Genomic DNA, 13,075 nt, shown 5'->3' with positions numbered 1-13,075 from the left:
TTAAAGGAGTTACAGAAAAAGCAGAGTCAAATGTATGAATTAGAAGAATTGACCAAAAGTCTAAAGTCTTTAGAACCTGAAGTTACTTCTTTAAGGTCAGAAAAAGAAAGCATGTCAAAGGAACTGAAAGAAAAACAAAGTCGCATTTGTGAATTAAAAGAAATAATTACAAATCTAAAATGTTTGGAGATCGAAGTTGCTGCTTTAAGGTCAGAAAAAGAAAATATGTTGAAAGATTTACAAGAAAAGCAGGATCAAATTTGTGAATTAGAGGAGACCAATGTGAATTTAAAATGTTTGGAAACTGAAATAATTTCCTTAAGATTAGTAAAAGAAAGCATGTTAAAGGAGTTAGAAGAAAAACAGAATCAAATATCTGAATTAGAACAGTTGACCAAAAATCTAAAGTGTGTGGAGTCTGAAGTTGCTTCTTTAACTTCAGAAAAAGAAAATCTGTTGAAGAAGCTGTGTGAATTAGAAGAATCAACTAAAAACCTCAAATGTTTGGAAAAGGAAGTTGTTTCTTTATCATCAGAAAAAGAAAACATTTTGAAAGAACTACAAGAAAAGCAGGGTCAAGTGTCTGATTTAGAAGATTTGACCAAAAGTCTAAGGTCTTTGGAACCTGAAATTGCTTCTTTAAAGTCAGAAAAAGAAAGCATGTCAAAGGAGCTGGAAGCAAAACAAAGTCACATTTGTGAATTAGAAGAGATGACCAAAAACCTAAAATGTTTGGAGAGTGAACTTGCTTCTTTCAAGTCAGAAAAAGATAGTATGTTGAAAGATCTACAAGAAAAGCAGGATCAAATTTGTGAATTAGAAGAGATCAACGTGAATCTAAAATGTTTGGAAACTGAAATCATTTCCTTAAGGTTAGCAAAAGAAAGCATGTTAAAGGAGTTGGAAGAAAAACAGAGTCAAATATCTGAATTAGAACAGTTGACCAAAAATCTAAAGTGTGTGGAGTCTGAAGTTGCTTCTTTAACTTCAGAAAAAGAAAATCTGTTGAAGAAGCTGTGTGAATTAGAAGAATCAACTAAAAACCTCAAATGTTTGGAAAAGGAAGTTGTTTCTTTATCATCAGAAAAAGAAAACATTTTGAAAGAACTACAAGAAAAGCAGGGTCAAGTATCTGATTTAGAAGATTTGACCAAAAGTCTAAGGTCTTTGGAACCTGAAATTGCTTCTTTAAGGTCAGAAAAAGAAAGTATGTCAAAGGAGCTGGAAGCAAAACAAAGTCGCGTTTGTGAATTAGAAGAGATGACCAAAAATCTAAAATGTTTGGAGAGTGAACTTGCTTCTTTCAAGTCAGAAAAAGAAAATATGTTGAAAGATTTACAAGAAAAGCAGGATCAAATTTGTGAATTAGAAGAGATCAACGTGAATCTAAAATGTTTGGAAACTGAAATCATTTCCTTAAGGTTAGCAAAAGAAAGCATGTTAAAGGAGTTAGAAGAAAAACAGAATCAAATATCTGAATTAGAACAGTTGACCAAAAATCTAAATTGTGTGGAGTCTGAAGTTGCTTCTTTAACTTCAGAAAAAGAAAATCTGTTGAAGAAGCTGTGTGAATTAGAAGAATCAACTAAAAACCTCAAATGTTTGGAAAAGGAAGTTGTTTCTTTATCATCAGAAAAAGAAAACATTTTGAAAGAACTACAAGAAAAGCAGGGTCAAGTGTCTGATTTAGAAGATTTGACCAAAAGTCTAAGGTCTTTGGAACCTGAAATTGCTTCTTTAAGGTCAGAAAAAGAAAGTATGTCAAAGGAGCTGGAAGCAAAACAAAGTCGCATTTGTGAATTAGAAGAGATGACCAAAAACCTAAAATGTTTGGAGAGTGAACTTGCTTCTTTCAAGTCAGAAAAAGACAGTATGTTGAAAGATCTACAAGAAAAGCAGGATCAAATTTGTGAATTAGAAGAGATCAACGTGAATCTAAAATGTTTGGAAACTGAAATCATTTCCTTAAGGTTAGCAAAAGAAAGCATGTTAAAGGAGTTGGAAGAAAAACAGAGTCAAATATCTGAATTAGAACAGTTGACCAAAAATCTAAAGTGTGTGGAGTCTGAAGTTGCTTCTTTAACTTCAGAAAAAGAAAATCTGTTGAAGAAGCTGTGTGAATTAGAAGAATCAACTAAAAACCTCAAATGTTTGGAAAAGGAAGTTGTTTCTTTATCATCAGAAAAAGAAAACATTTTGAAAGAACTACAAGAAAAGCAGGGTCAAGTATCTGATTTAGAAGATTTGACCAAAAGTCTAAGGTCTTTGGAACCTGAAATTGCTTCTTTAAGGTCAGAAAAAGAAAGTATGTCAAAGGAGCTGGAAGCAAAACAAAGTCGCGTTTGTGAATTAGAAGAGATGACCAAAAATCTAAAATGTTTGGAGAGTGAACTTGCTTCTTTCAAGTCAGAAAAAGATAGTATGTTGAAAGATTTACAAGAAAAGCAGGATCAAATTTGTGAATTAGAAGAGATCAACGTGAATCTAAAATGTTTGGAAACTGAAATCATTTCCTTAAGGTTAGCAAAAGAAAGCATGTTAAAGGAGTTGGAAGAAAAACAGAGTCAAATATCTGAATTAGAACAGTTGACGAAAAATCTAAAGTATGTGGAGTCTGAAGTTGCTTCTTTAACTTCAGAAAAAGAAAATCTGTTGAAGAAGCTGTGTGAATTAGAAGAATCAACTAAAAACCTCAAATGTTTGGAAAAGGAAGTTGTTTCTTTATCATCAGAAAAAGAAAACATTTTGAAAGAACTACAAGAAAAGCAGGGTCAAGTGTCTGATTTAGAAGATTTGACCAAAGGTCTAAGGTCTTTGGAACCTGAAATTGCTTCTTTAAGGTCAGAAAAAGAAAGTATGTCAAAGGAGCTGGAAGCAAAACAAAGTCGCATTTGTGAATTAGAAGAGATGACCAAAAACTTAAAATGTTTGGAGAGTGAACTTGCTTCTTTCCAGTCAGAAAAAGATAGTATGTTGATAGATCTACAAGAAAAGCAGGATCAAATTTGTGAATTAGAAGAGATCAACATGAATCTAAAATGTTTGGAAACTGAAATCATTTCCTTAAGGTTAACAAAAGAAAGCATGTTAAAGGAGTTGGAAGAAAAACAGAGTCAAATATCTGAATTAGAACAGTTGACGAAAAATCTAAAGTGTGTGGAGTCTGAAGTTGCTTCTTTAACTTCAGAAAAAGAAAATCTGTTGAAGAAGCTGTGTGAATTAGAAGAATCAACTAAAAACCTCAAATGTTTGGAAAAGGAAGTTGCTTCTTTATCATCAGAAAAAGAAAACATTTTGAAAGAACTACAAGAAAAGCAGGGTCAAGTATCTGATTTAGAAGATTTGACCAAAAGTCTAAGGTCTTTGGAACCTGAAATTACTTCTTTAAGATCAGAAAAGGAAAGCATGTTAAAGGAACTGAAAGAAAAACAAAGTCGCATTTGTGAATTAGAAGAGATGACCAAAAACCTAAAATGTTTGGAGACTGAAGTTGTTTCCTTGTCGTCAGACAAAGAAAACATTTTGAAAGAACTACAAGAAAAACAGGATCAAATCTCAGAACTAAAAATGTTAAATGTTTCATTTGAAAGCCTACTCGAAAAAAAAGAAGAGGAAAAGAGAAAACTTAAAGAAGAATCTAACCATACAGTAGAGTTGCTTCAAAAACAATTGAATGATGTAAACGAGAAAATAGAGTCCTTACATCAAGAACACAATATATGTAAAGCTAATGAACAGGATCTAAATTGTCAAGTGGATTGTATAAAAAATGAGAAAATTCATTTGTTGCAGCAACTTGAAGAGAACAAAAAAAACAATGCTTTGCTGAAATCTTCTATGAATGACCTTATTCAAGAAACAGAAAACAACAAACAAAAATTAGAGAAGGAGACTGAAGAAAACAGAATCCTTCAAAAACAAGTTGAAGACCTCAGAAAGCTCTCCACTATGCTCACCCAGATGGAGGCACAGCAGCAACTCTGGGAGAAAGAAAAATTACAGCTGAAAAATCTTATAGTGGAATTACAAGAAAAGATTAAAGAACTGTCCAAAAATGAAACTTTGTATGACAGTTTAGAAGCTTTGCAATGTTCATATGCAAATCTGGAGAAGGAACTTGAATTGACAAAGAGGGAAAACTCATCTCTTCTTGAAAAGGTAAATTATGTAAAAGTGAATTATGCTATTTCCAACTTTGTAGGTATTTCATAGATTGTTTTGAGCAGAGTACTTTGAAAATTTTTTAAATTAATAATTTTGAATAATAGTGGGAAAAGCAGTCCAGAATATCCCACTAGAAAACTAGTATATGTAATTTTAAAATTTTGTTTAGATGTAAAATTACATTGGTGTAAGGAACTTCCATTGTGGAAACTTTTACCAATGCAGATGGATAACCCTTTTGCAACTTCTAGGCTTAGTCTTAAAGCAGACTGTTTAAAAATCAAGTGACTTTCCCAGTTTCATACAGTCAATATATATATCAGAGGTAAAACCTGAATGTCATCCTGACTGTCCTGCCATCTTTCTACTCCTTGGCTGTTTTGTGTTCATAATATAGATTATCATGATAATGAGAATCTATATTTGTGTGATTTCAAAGTTGAGGGATTGTAAAGGAATTGAGAGCATTATGGTTAGAAATATCTACTCTTGACGTCAAGTAGTATCTATTGACCAGAGTTATGATAAAATGTAAATTTGATGAAACCGTTTGATGCATTATTCTGCTTTTTCGGAGAGACTAGTTATAAGACAGCTTAAATCAGATATATGTTTTAGTATTAGCATGGTTTTTGCACAGTATGTTAAGCCTTCTGCCTTCACATAATTCTGTCTTACAAATTGATATTCAGAATGCAGACCTTGGGTTCGTAATCCTTAATCTTCTAAAAAACATTATGTTCAATATGATTATTAAAACAAGAAAGGTTGATTATATTAAGGTAGAATTTTATTTCCTTCACACTATTCCCTTTGTGCTTTGGATTTTTTTTAGCCACACTGAACTATTTCCTGATGCATTCCTATTTGTATCTATCCTTGTATTTATTCAGGATGTCTTATGTGACAAGAAGAGATTTCCTCTGTGTTTTTACCTATTGGAATCTTACTGCAATGCTCAATTCAGTGTTATCACCTTCATAAAACTTTTGTTAGTGTGACCTCTCAATTCCTTTCTACCTTACCCCCTACCTCCTTTTGCTGGAGGCTTCTGGTGTTAGAATGATTAAAGGCTTGGGATTGGAGTTAGGAAGACTTGACATCAAATTTGGCCTCAAGTGCTAGTTATGGGAACGTGGGCAGTCATGCAACCACTGTTTGCTTTTTTTCAGAACTGTAAGATGAAAATAACATTTACCCTTTATATCGTTGTTGAAGATCAAATGAAATAATATTTGTAAACTCTTTGTAAAAAGCACTTAACATGGTTCCTGGCACATAGTAGGAGCTACATAAATGTATTCTTTTTCTCTCCTCCCTTGCTAGAAATGTTGCTTACCTCCTTAATTTTTTTTTATCTCTCCATACTCTTTGTATATTCTTTTTTACAACCTGATTTCCTGAATGAACACAATTAACATATATATTGGATTACTTGCCATCTAAGGGAGGAAATAGGGGGAAGGGAGAGAGAAAAAGAATTTGGGACACAAGTTTTGCAAAGGTTTATGTTGAAAACTATATTCATATAGTTTGCTAATATAAAGCATTATTTAAAAAAATCCTTACTTATGTAAATGTTTCTTTTGACTTCCTAAACTATTGTGTATAGTCCTTGAAAATGACTATATTGGTTTTCATTTTTATATGATCAGTGACTAGCACAGTGCCATGGATGCACAGTAGACACTTAATGCTTTTTTCTTCCTTAATAGGAAGGATTAAAACATGGAACTAGTAAATCAAAAAAATTCAATTATGAACACTTCTCCCCGCCCCCCCCCCCTTTTTTTTTTTTTCAAGATTATTAAGATTAAGTGACTTGCCCAAGATGATTCAGCTAGTAAGTCTTAAGCTTCTGAGGTTGTATTTGAACCCTGTACTTCTGACTCCAGGGATAGTGCTCGATCCACTGTGCCATACCTCCTTTTATTTAAAACACTTTAGGGCTTTTTTGTACTGTTAGCCTGGATTAGCTGTTATTTTGGAGATGATTAAACTCTTTTATTTTTAAAACTAAGTGTACATAAAGGTAGTGTTCTTAAACAGGTTTTCTAGTAGGATGTTTCTTTTAGATCAGCACATAATGGAGATTAGCAATAAATCTAGAGCTGATTAAATGCAAGAAGTTGTTTCATCGAGTATTTTTAGCTCATATGTTTTCAGTAAAGTTGCTTGTATTTGTATTGGTATGTTTGTGAAAGATTTGAAGAATTAGGAGTATCCTTTGACTTTATTCCTCTATTGTTTTCTGTTAAATCTTTAATGAGAAGGAAAGAATGTTTTAGGGGGCTTTAAAAATTATTAGAATGGTTTAATAAAGTGAGGATTTATCAAGTTAATATATTTTAAAGAGTAAAATAAATATCCAGAATACATAGTTAATTTGGTTAAAAATCTAAATATTACATAAGTATTATTTGGGAGATGAATGAAAACTTCTATTTTAGATAAATAAAATGACACATAATGAAGTTCTCCTGAAGAAGGAAATGAATGAGATGATGCAAAAGATGACAGTTTTGCAAGAAGAATATACTGGAGAGAAGAACAGGTTTACTGATCATGTAAAAATTACAGAAGCAGAAGCAGAGAAGAATAAAGTAAGTTACTCTCTGAAATATAATTAAAATAATTTCAAGTTAATAGTCTTCTGTACTATCTGGGAGGCCTTTTTTGATAAATAAAACATATTTAAAACCATTGCTTTCAAATTCAGTGACATCTAGTCCATCTTTTGATTAGACTTCTCTACCTTCTCATTTTTGAAAAATGAAGTTAATGGTATTTATCAAATTTGCTTAAAAGACTTCTTGCAAAGCCCAAATAAGATAGTGAATATAAAGTGTTTTTCAAATCTTAACACTGTAAATAAATATCAGCTGCTGAATGATTATTTTTATTTATTCTTCAACCCAACTAAAACTACAAATAACAAATTTAAGAAGTAAGACTTAGAAACAGTAAATTAAGTGTTTCTTGGGGGAGAACTCTTGGTGTCTTTTTACCAATGTGAGATTTTATTTTTTTATACAGTTCTAGTAATCTTGATAGTGAGTTTCTTTGTTTAATTCAGGTTAAAATTTGGAGTATCATGAAGGGTAGACATAAAGGTCACTTTCAGTGAAGAAAAGATAGCTGTGAAAGCTCAGCTGTTTAGAGTCATTTTGTTTAGGGGCAATACCTCTATCTATTCCAGTTTCTAAGTGCAATCTTATTTTGATATTTAAAATAACCTCAAGTCATCAAGCAAAGTTTAATATTATATTTAGACATAAAAACAATTCATGTATGCTTTCATTTCAAAATGTTTAAGAAGCAAAATGTATTAGAGTATTAAGGAATTAAGGAATAATTTTTTCCACTTATCTCAGGAATTTCTTATTGGCAAGTAATGATCTAACGGTGTCAAGTAAATGTGTTCTTGCAAAAAATAGACACAATTTGAAAGGAAGTTAAATTAGCTTTTCCCAAATTCACTGAGTTTTCTAAACTTTGAAAATAACATACTAGCTTATGTTATTGTTTCAGTTATTCAGAATCACTAAGATGTCATGGTGGATGATGAACATTAAATTGAAAAAAAATGTCCATGGCTTACTAGTATAGTCATATTGTTTTCATATTTAACTAACAGCTTCCTCTGACATTTAAAATAATGTAAAAATTTTGTTATGATTGTTAATTGACATGTATTGGTTTAGATTTAATCATTTTTTAAAAAAATTATAACTATAACATACTACTAGGTTCTGCTTATGTTCTTTGGCAAATTTTTTTCCCTTCAGAAGTTTGCATTTCATGGCTATTATGCTTTTTCATATTTAAGATTTTTTAAAATTTAATTTAATTTTTAAATTTAAAAAATAATAAATTGTTAAATACCATTTTTGCATTTAGATGCAGCTGGATGAGCTAATTTTGGAAAAGTGTGAACTGAAGAAGAGTTTGGATTGTTTACAAAAAGAACTGAAGGAAAGAGAAGGAAAATCAAGAGATGAAATATCAGATTATCAGTGTAGGCTTGAGGATGCCAATAAAAAATATGAAGCTTTACTCAAGGAAGCAAATAAAAAGGTAAAAAGCTTTAGTTAGGGGGATATGACATGTAGATAGAAGATATCATCTTCCAAGATGAGAGAGTAAAACTGTTACTTTCTCTCATAGTTATCTATGGAATTATAAGGAGATAGGTTTTAGTCCTTTATAAGGAAAAAATTCCTTAAATCAAAGCTGTCTAACAGTAAAATGGATTGGTCACTTTCCTTATTATAGTTGGACAATAACTTTTCCAAGTTGATGTAACAACTTGTTTTTGTTTTTAATTTAATTTTACAATTTTTCTTACTAAGAAATATGTGTAGTAGAGCAGTATTGATCAAGTTATCCTGGCTAAGGCCAAAAAAGAAACACACACACACACACACACACACACACACATATATATATTTCACTCTGTATTTTAACTCCATCATCTCTGACATGACTTGGCCATATGCCTCATTTTTGTTCTTGTGCAGTTTTGATTTGTCTTTACATTTATCAGAGTTAATAAAGATTTCCAACATTTAAAAAAATCTTATAATTATTAAAATCATAATTTTTTGGTTTTATTGGTTCATGAGAATCTCCCTAGTTTCCTATGAAACTGTCTATTTCATCATTCTTATGTCTAATAATATTACAATTATATACCACAGTTTGTTTAGCTCTTTCTTAATAGGTGCTCCATCATCCCCTTAGTTTCTAGTTTTTGCTACTATGAAAAGAGCTGCTATAAATGTGCGTGTATGGGTCCTTTTCCATTTTCTTTGATCTTTTGGAGGTATATACCTAGTATGGCTATAATTAAATCAAAGGGTAGTGACTTTGGGGGCATAATTCTACATTGCTTTCAAGAGTGATTTTAGCAATACGTAGTTCTATCAGGAGGCCATTAGTGTGCTTGTTTTTGTTTTTTAGTTGCATCAACATTTATCACTTTGCTTTGTGTTCCCTTTCCAATCAGAACCTCTTTTCACCTGATTCGTAAAATTCTAAAATAGATATAAAAACTAAACATCTATTGATAATAAATTTTAAGTTATGTCATATGAGGTTCACTGTAGAACCTGTTATTCTGAAGCCCAGAATTCCAGGTCATGAAATGATGTTTTGTTTTGTTTGCACTGTGAGATGTTGTGTAAATTTGTTCTCTTGAGCTACCTGACCAAAATTATATTTTATCTTTCTTAGCATGAAATGGAAATTGAAGCATATCAGGAGAAATTAATTTGTAAAGAACAGGATCTCAGCTTACACAAGTCAGAAATGGAGATTTTAAAGTCCAATAAAGAAGAATTAACTAATTCTTTGAAATCTACTAGTAAGATTTTAGAAGAATTGAAGAAAACCAAGGTATTTTCCACAATAATTTTCAGCTTATGTTAAGGCACATTTTAAGGACATTAATGATATAATGACACTTAATTCAAGTATTTGCTTTACATTGAATTTGCAGTGTTGAAGTTAAATGTTTTTTGCTTTTCACTTAATTTTATAAATAACTCATACTCGGAGATACTACTATTGAAGTCACTGGCTGTGTTGCTGAAAATACTGATAAATGACTAGCCATCTTTTCCAGTCTGTGCACATGTGTAGATATGTGTTTTGACAGCCTTTCTCCCCAAGTTCTCTTGTTAATTCTATTGTTAAATCAATTCCTTAAGTTTCATCGTAGTTGTCTGAAGCTTATATGGAGATAACCAGGTCAGTACTTTGTACTTTTGTGAAAATTTTATTATATTAAATGACCTAGTAATCTCTCAACTTTAGGGGAAAGTCATTGTGTTAAGTGGCAGAATTAAATGTGTGTGGTTTTTTTTTTTTTTAATTTCAAAGATATGTAAGAATTTAAAACAATAATGAAACATTTGTTAAGAAATTTTTTTCCCATATGTGTACATTATTTTTTCCTTTATTTAAAACATGTAACTTTCCTTAAAATCTCACTGTTCCTGAGTTGTTCTGGCAATTGGATGCTGATTCCATTTGGCATTCTTGTGAGATTCATTAGCAGTTCGTATTAGTGAAGCCCTGTCTGATCTAGATTCAGGCTCTGCAGTAGCTTCATTAAGTTTAGCTATATTGTTTTCTGACTCCTGCTGCATCTTTGCCAAGTAGGTCTCCACCCTATTTTTGAAGATGCTGTCTTTCCAATAAAATATACCAAATTTCTTCTATTAAAGATGATAGTATTATCTAGTCAACATGAGGTGGCTTGAGAACTGGACTTGTAGTAAGACTGTTGATTAAAGTTTTACTCTTTTGTTTTTCATTCAAAAGCTTGGAACTCACCTCAGCTTGCCTCTTATTAGTTCAGTCTAATTTGTTTGAGTATGATTCCCTGATTTTTAATTCTTCATAATGAAGCTCCTCTCTGCTTCTGTGTTTGAATCTTGATGTGAGTTTTTCATTTTGGAGTGTTAGACTTAAAGTTTTCAAATTTGATCCTCCATTTATTTTTTTAATCGAAACATTGCTATTTTCTCTCAATTGTTTTGTTATATTCGGCTGTTCCTGGAAAGGATTTAGCCTTCTTAAGAAATTTTTAAATGGTACATAATTTCAAAGCTAAAAATGAACTCAGAGATTATTTTAATCTCTACTTGAAGAAGACTAGATTATTAGTGCATTCTTGACAAGTTGTCATTCAGTTTTTTGGGAATAATTACATTTTCATGTCTCTCTGAATTTTGTGAAGTTTTTCTTGCCTCTTAATGATCACATTATTTGGCTTTAAAATACTTAAAAACTTAGCATGGGCCTTACATATACTTGTGCTTCTACTCCTTCACATGATTTTGAGTTGTGGCCCAATTCCTCTAGGTTTATCATTTAATTCAGATCCTTGTGGCAGAGATTGGCTAGACCCCAGGTCTTTCTCTCTTCTTCCCCTGAGAGTTCAGTACCTGGCTCAATGTTCCTTTCCCACCAATTCACACCCTTATGACAAGGGAGGCAATATAACATCTCTCTCTTCACTCCTCACGTACTACTTCTAATGATTTTCTTGGATTTGTATCTGTAAATTTCATAAATCATTTATGTTATAAAATTAATTCAGTATTGATATTTAACATATGTCATGGAATCATAGACTTAGAGCTAGAAAGGATCTTGAAGGTCATCCAGTCATTTAAAACTAAAGAAACATTACCTAAAAACTTATATCTGTCCTTATGGATTAATACATATTGTTCTAACTATTAAAGACACCTTAACTGGCAAATTCAACATCCTATTCTTAATTCTAGATTTGTGATGGAGAAGCATTTGGAAAAATCAGCCAGTGTGTTCATCGGATCTTTAGATTTGAACAAAAAATAGTCTTAAAAGTATATGACATAATGATTTTTGTTGCTTTATGCCATTGGTCAGATAGTATCGTGGCACAGATTATATAACATAGAATGGGGCATCTTAAACTTTTTCTACTTGTGATTCCCTTTTTCCCAAGAAACTTTTAGGTAATCCTGGATATTATAGGTACATAAAATAGGTATATAAATTAAAAAAAATTATTGGTATAATATATCATAATTTTCCAACCTCCACATTCAATTGAGATCACATATGGGATTCTGACCCGAAGTTTAAGAAGCTTTAAGTATAGAAAACAACTGAATAGGAGAATCAGCTTTGATTTAGTCACACAAATGGTATTATGTTATTAATCAAGTCACTTAATTGTTATTTCAGTTTTCCTGCCTAAAAGTGAGTGGTTTCACAAACCATAAAATGTATATTTTCATTATAGTTGGAATGTTTTTGTTTTGTAGGTGGATAATATGAAATATGTAACTCAGTTGAAGAAGGAGAATGAAAATGCTAGAGGAAAAATACAGTTGTTGATCAAAACCTGTAAACAGCTGGAGAATGAAAAGGAAGCATTACAGAAAGAAATTACTGGCTTTGAAGCTTTACAAGAGAATCAGAAACAAAGTAAGCACTAATTAAGAGGAATAATAACCAGAATTATTAGGTTGTTTTGTTTTTTTTTAAACAGGGAATGCTTTTACTTTTGAAATATGGTGGTATTTTAGAAACGTCAATTTATATTCTTCTGAATTTCAAATTCTGCTTTCAAATTTGCTATTAAGTTGGAGCTACATTTTTCATGCTTTAATAGCTTCATATATAATATTTACTAACATTTCAATTTGTGCAAACATTGTTCTAGGAAACAAGGATGAAAAGTCATACCTTGTCTGCCTTTTAAGGAGCTTTCAGTCTGGGGAGGAGGAATCTAGCATGTTTTATATACATATATAATAAAGTACACTGCACAATAGAGAGTCTCATAGATGAGGTAAGATAAAAATGCATACTAAGTGTTAAAAAGGAGAGGATTCTTTCATCAAGGGAGACTTCCTTAAGGGATGAAGATTTCAGAATGTGGATACATAGAAGTGAGTAATAAGTACTTTCTATTTGCCCAAATACACCGAGAACAGACTTAAGGTCTATGTTGGATGCTGTAGCTTATTAACCTTGTTAGCCTGAAATGTATATTTAATGAAGGGAAGCACTGTGATTTCATACTGAATAGTTTAGTTGGAGGCAGTTAGGTGGTGCAGTGGATAGAGCACTGACCCTGAAATCAGTAGGACCTGAGTTCAAATCTGATCTCAGACATTGAATACTTCCTAGCTGTGTGACCCTGAGCAAGTCATTTAACCCCAATTGTCCTGCAGGTGTTCACCCTAAAATAAAGTTAGGTTGATACCAAATCTTTAGGGATTTTTGAGATGAGAGTGATGGGGTCAGACCTGTGCTTTAGGAAAATTATTTGCAGATAAGAATATGTTGAAGGTAAAACTGGAGGCAGAGAGACCATTGAGGAAGGGACAGCTTCTGTTGTACAGGT

The 13,075-nt window shown here is 31.7% G+C and overlaps 1 protein-coding gene across 1 annotated transcript in view; it reads left to right on the top strand.

The window, feature by feature from the left end:
* Nucleotides 1-13,075, top strand: part of CENPF (centromere protein F) — a 79,318-nt gene that overhangs the window by 59,996 nt on the left and 6,247 nt on the right. The window contains exons 14-19 of the mRNA XM_051996751.1: nucleotides 96-2,291; nucleotides 2,841-4,158; nucleotides 6,615-6,767; nucleotides 8,065-8,241; nucleotides 9,400-9,561; nucleotides 11,988-12,150. Of these exons, the coding sequence (XP_051852711.1) occupies nucleotides 96-2,291; nucleotides 2,841-4,158; nucleotides 6,615-6,767; nucleotides 8,065-8,241; nucleotides 9,400-9,561; nucleotides 11,988-12,150 (4,169 nt within the window). The remainder of the gene's footprint in view (nucleotides 1-95; nucleotides 2,292-2,840; nucleotides 4,159-6,614; nucleotides 6,768-8,064; nucleotides 8,242-9,399; nucleotides 9,562-11,987; nucleotides 12,151-13,075) is intronic.

This window comes from Antechinus flavipes, chromosome 4 (assembly GCF_016432865.1).
Source record: "Antechinus flavipes isolate AdamAnt ecotype Samford, QLD, Australia chromosome 4, AdamAnt_v2, whole genome shotgun sequence".
Lineage (NCBI taxonomy): Eukaryota > Metazoa > Chordata > Mammalia > Dasyuromorphia > Dasyuridae > Antechinus > Antechinus flavipes.
The sequence above is the reverse complement of the archived record's forward strand: the minus strand, read 5'-3'. Positions and strand labels throughout refer to the sequence as shown.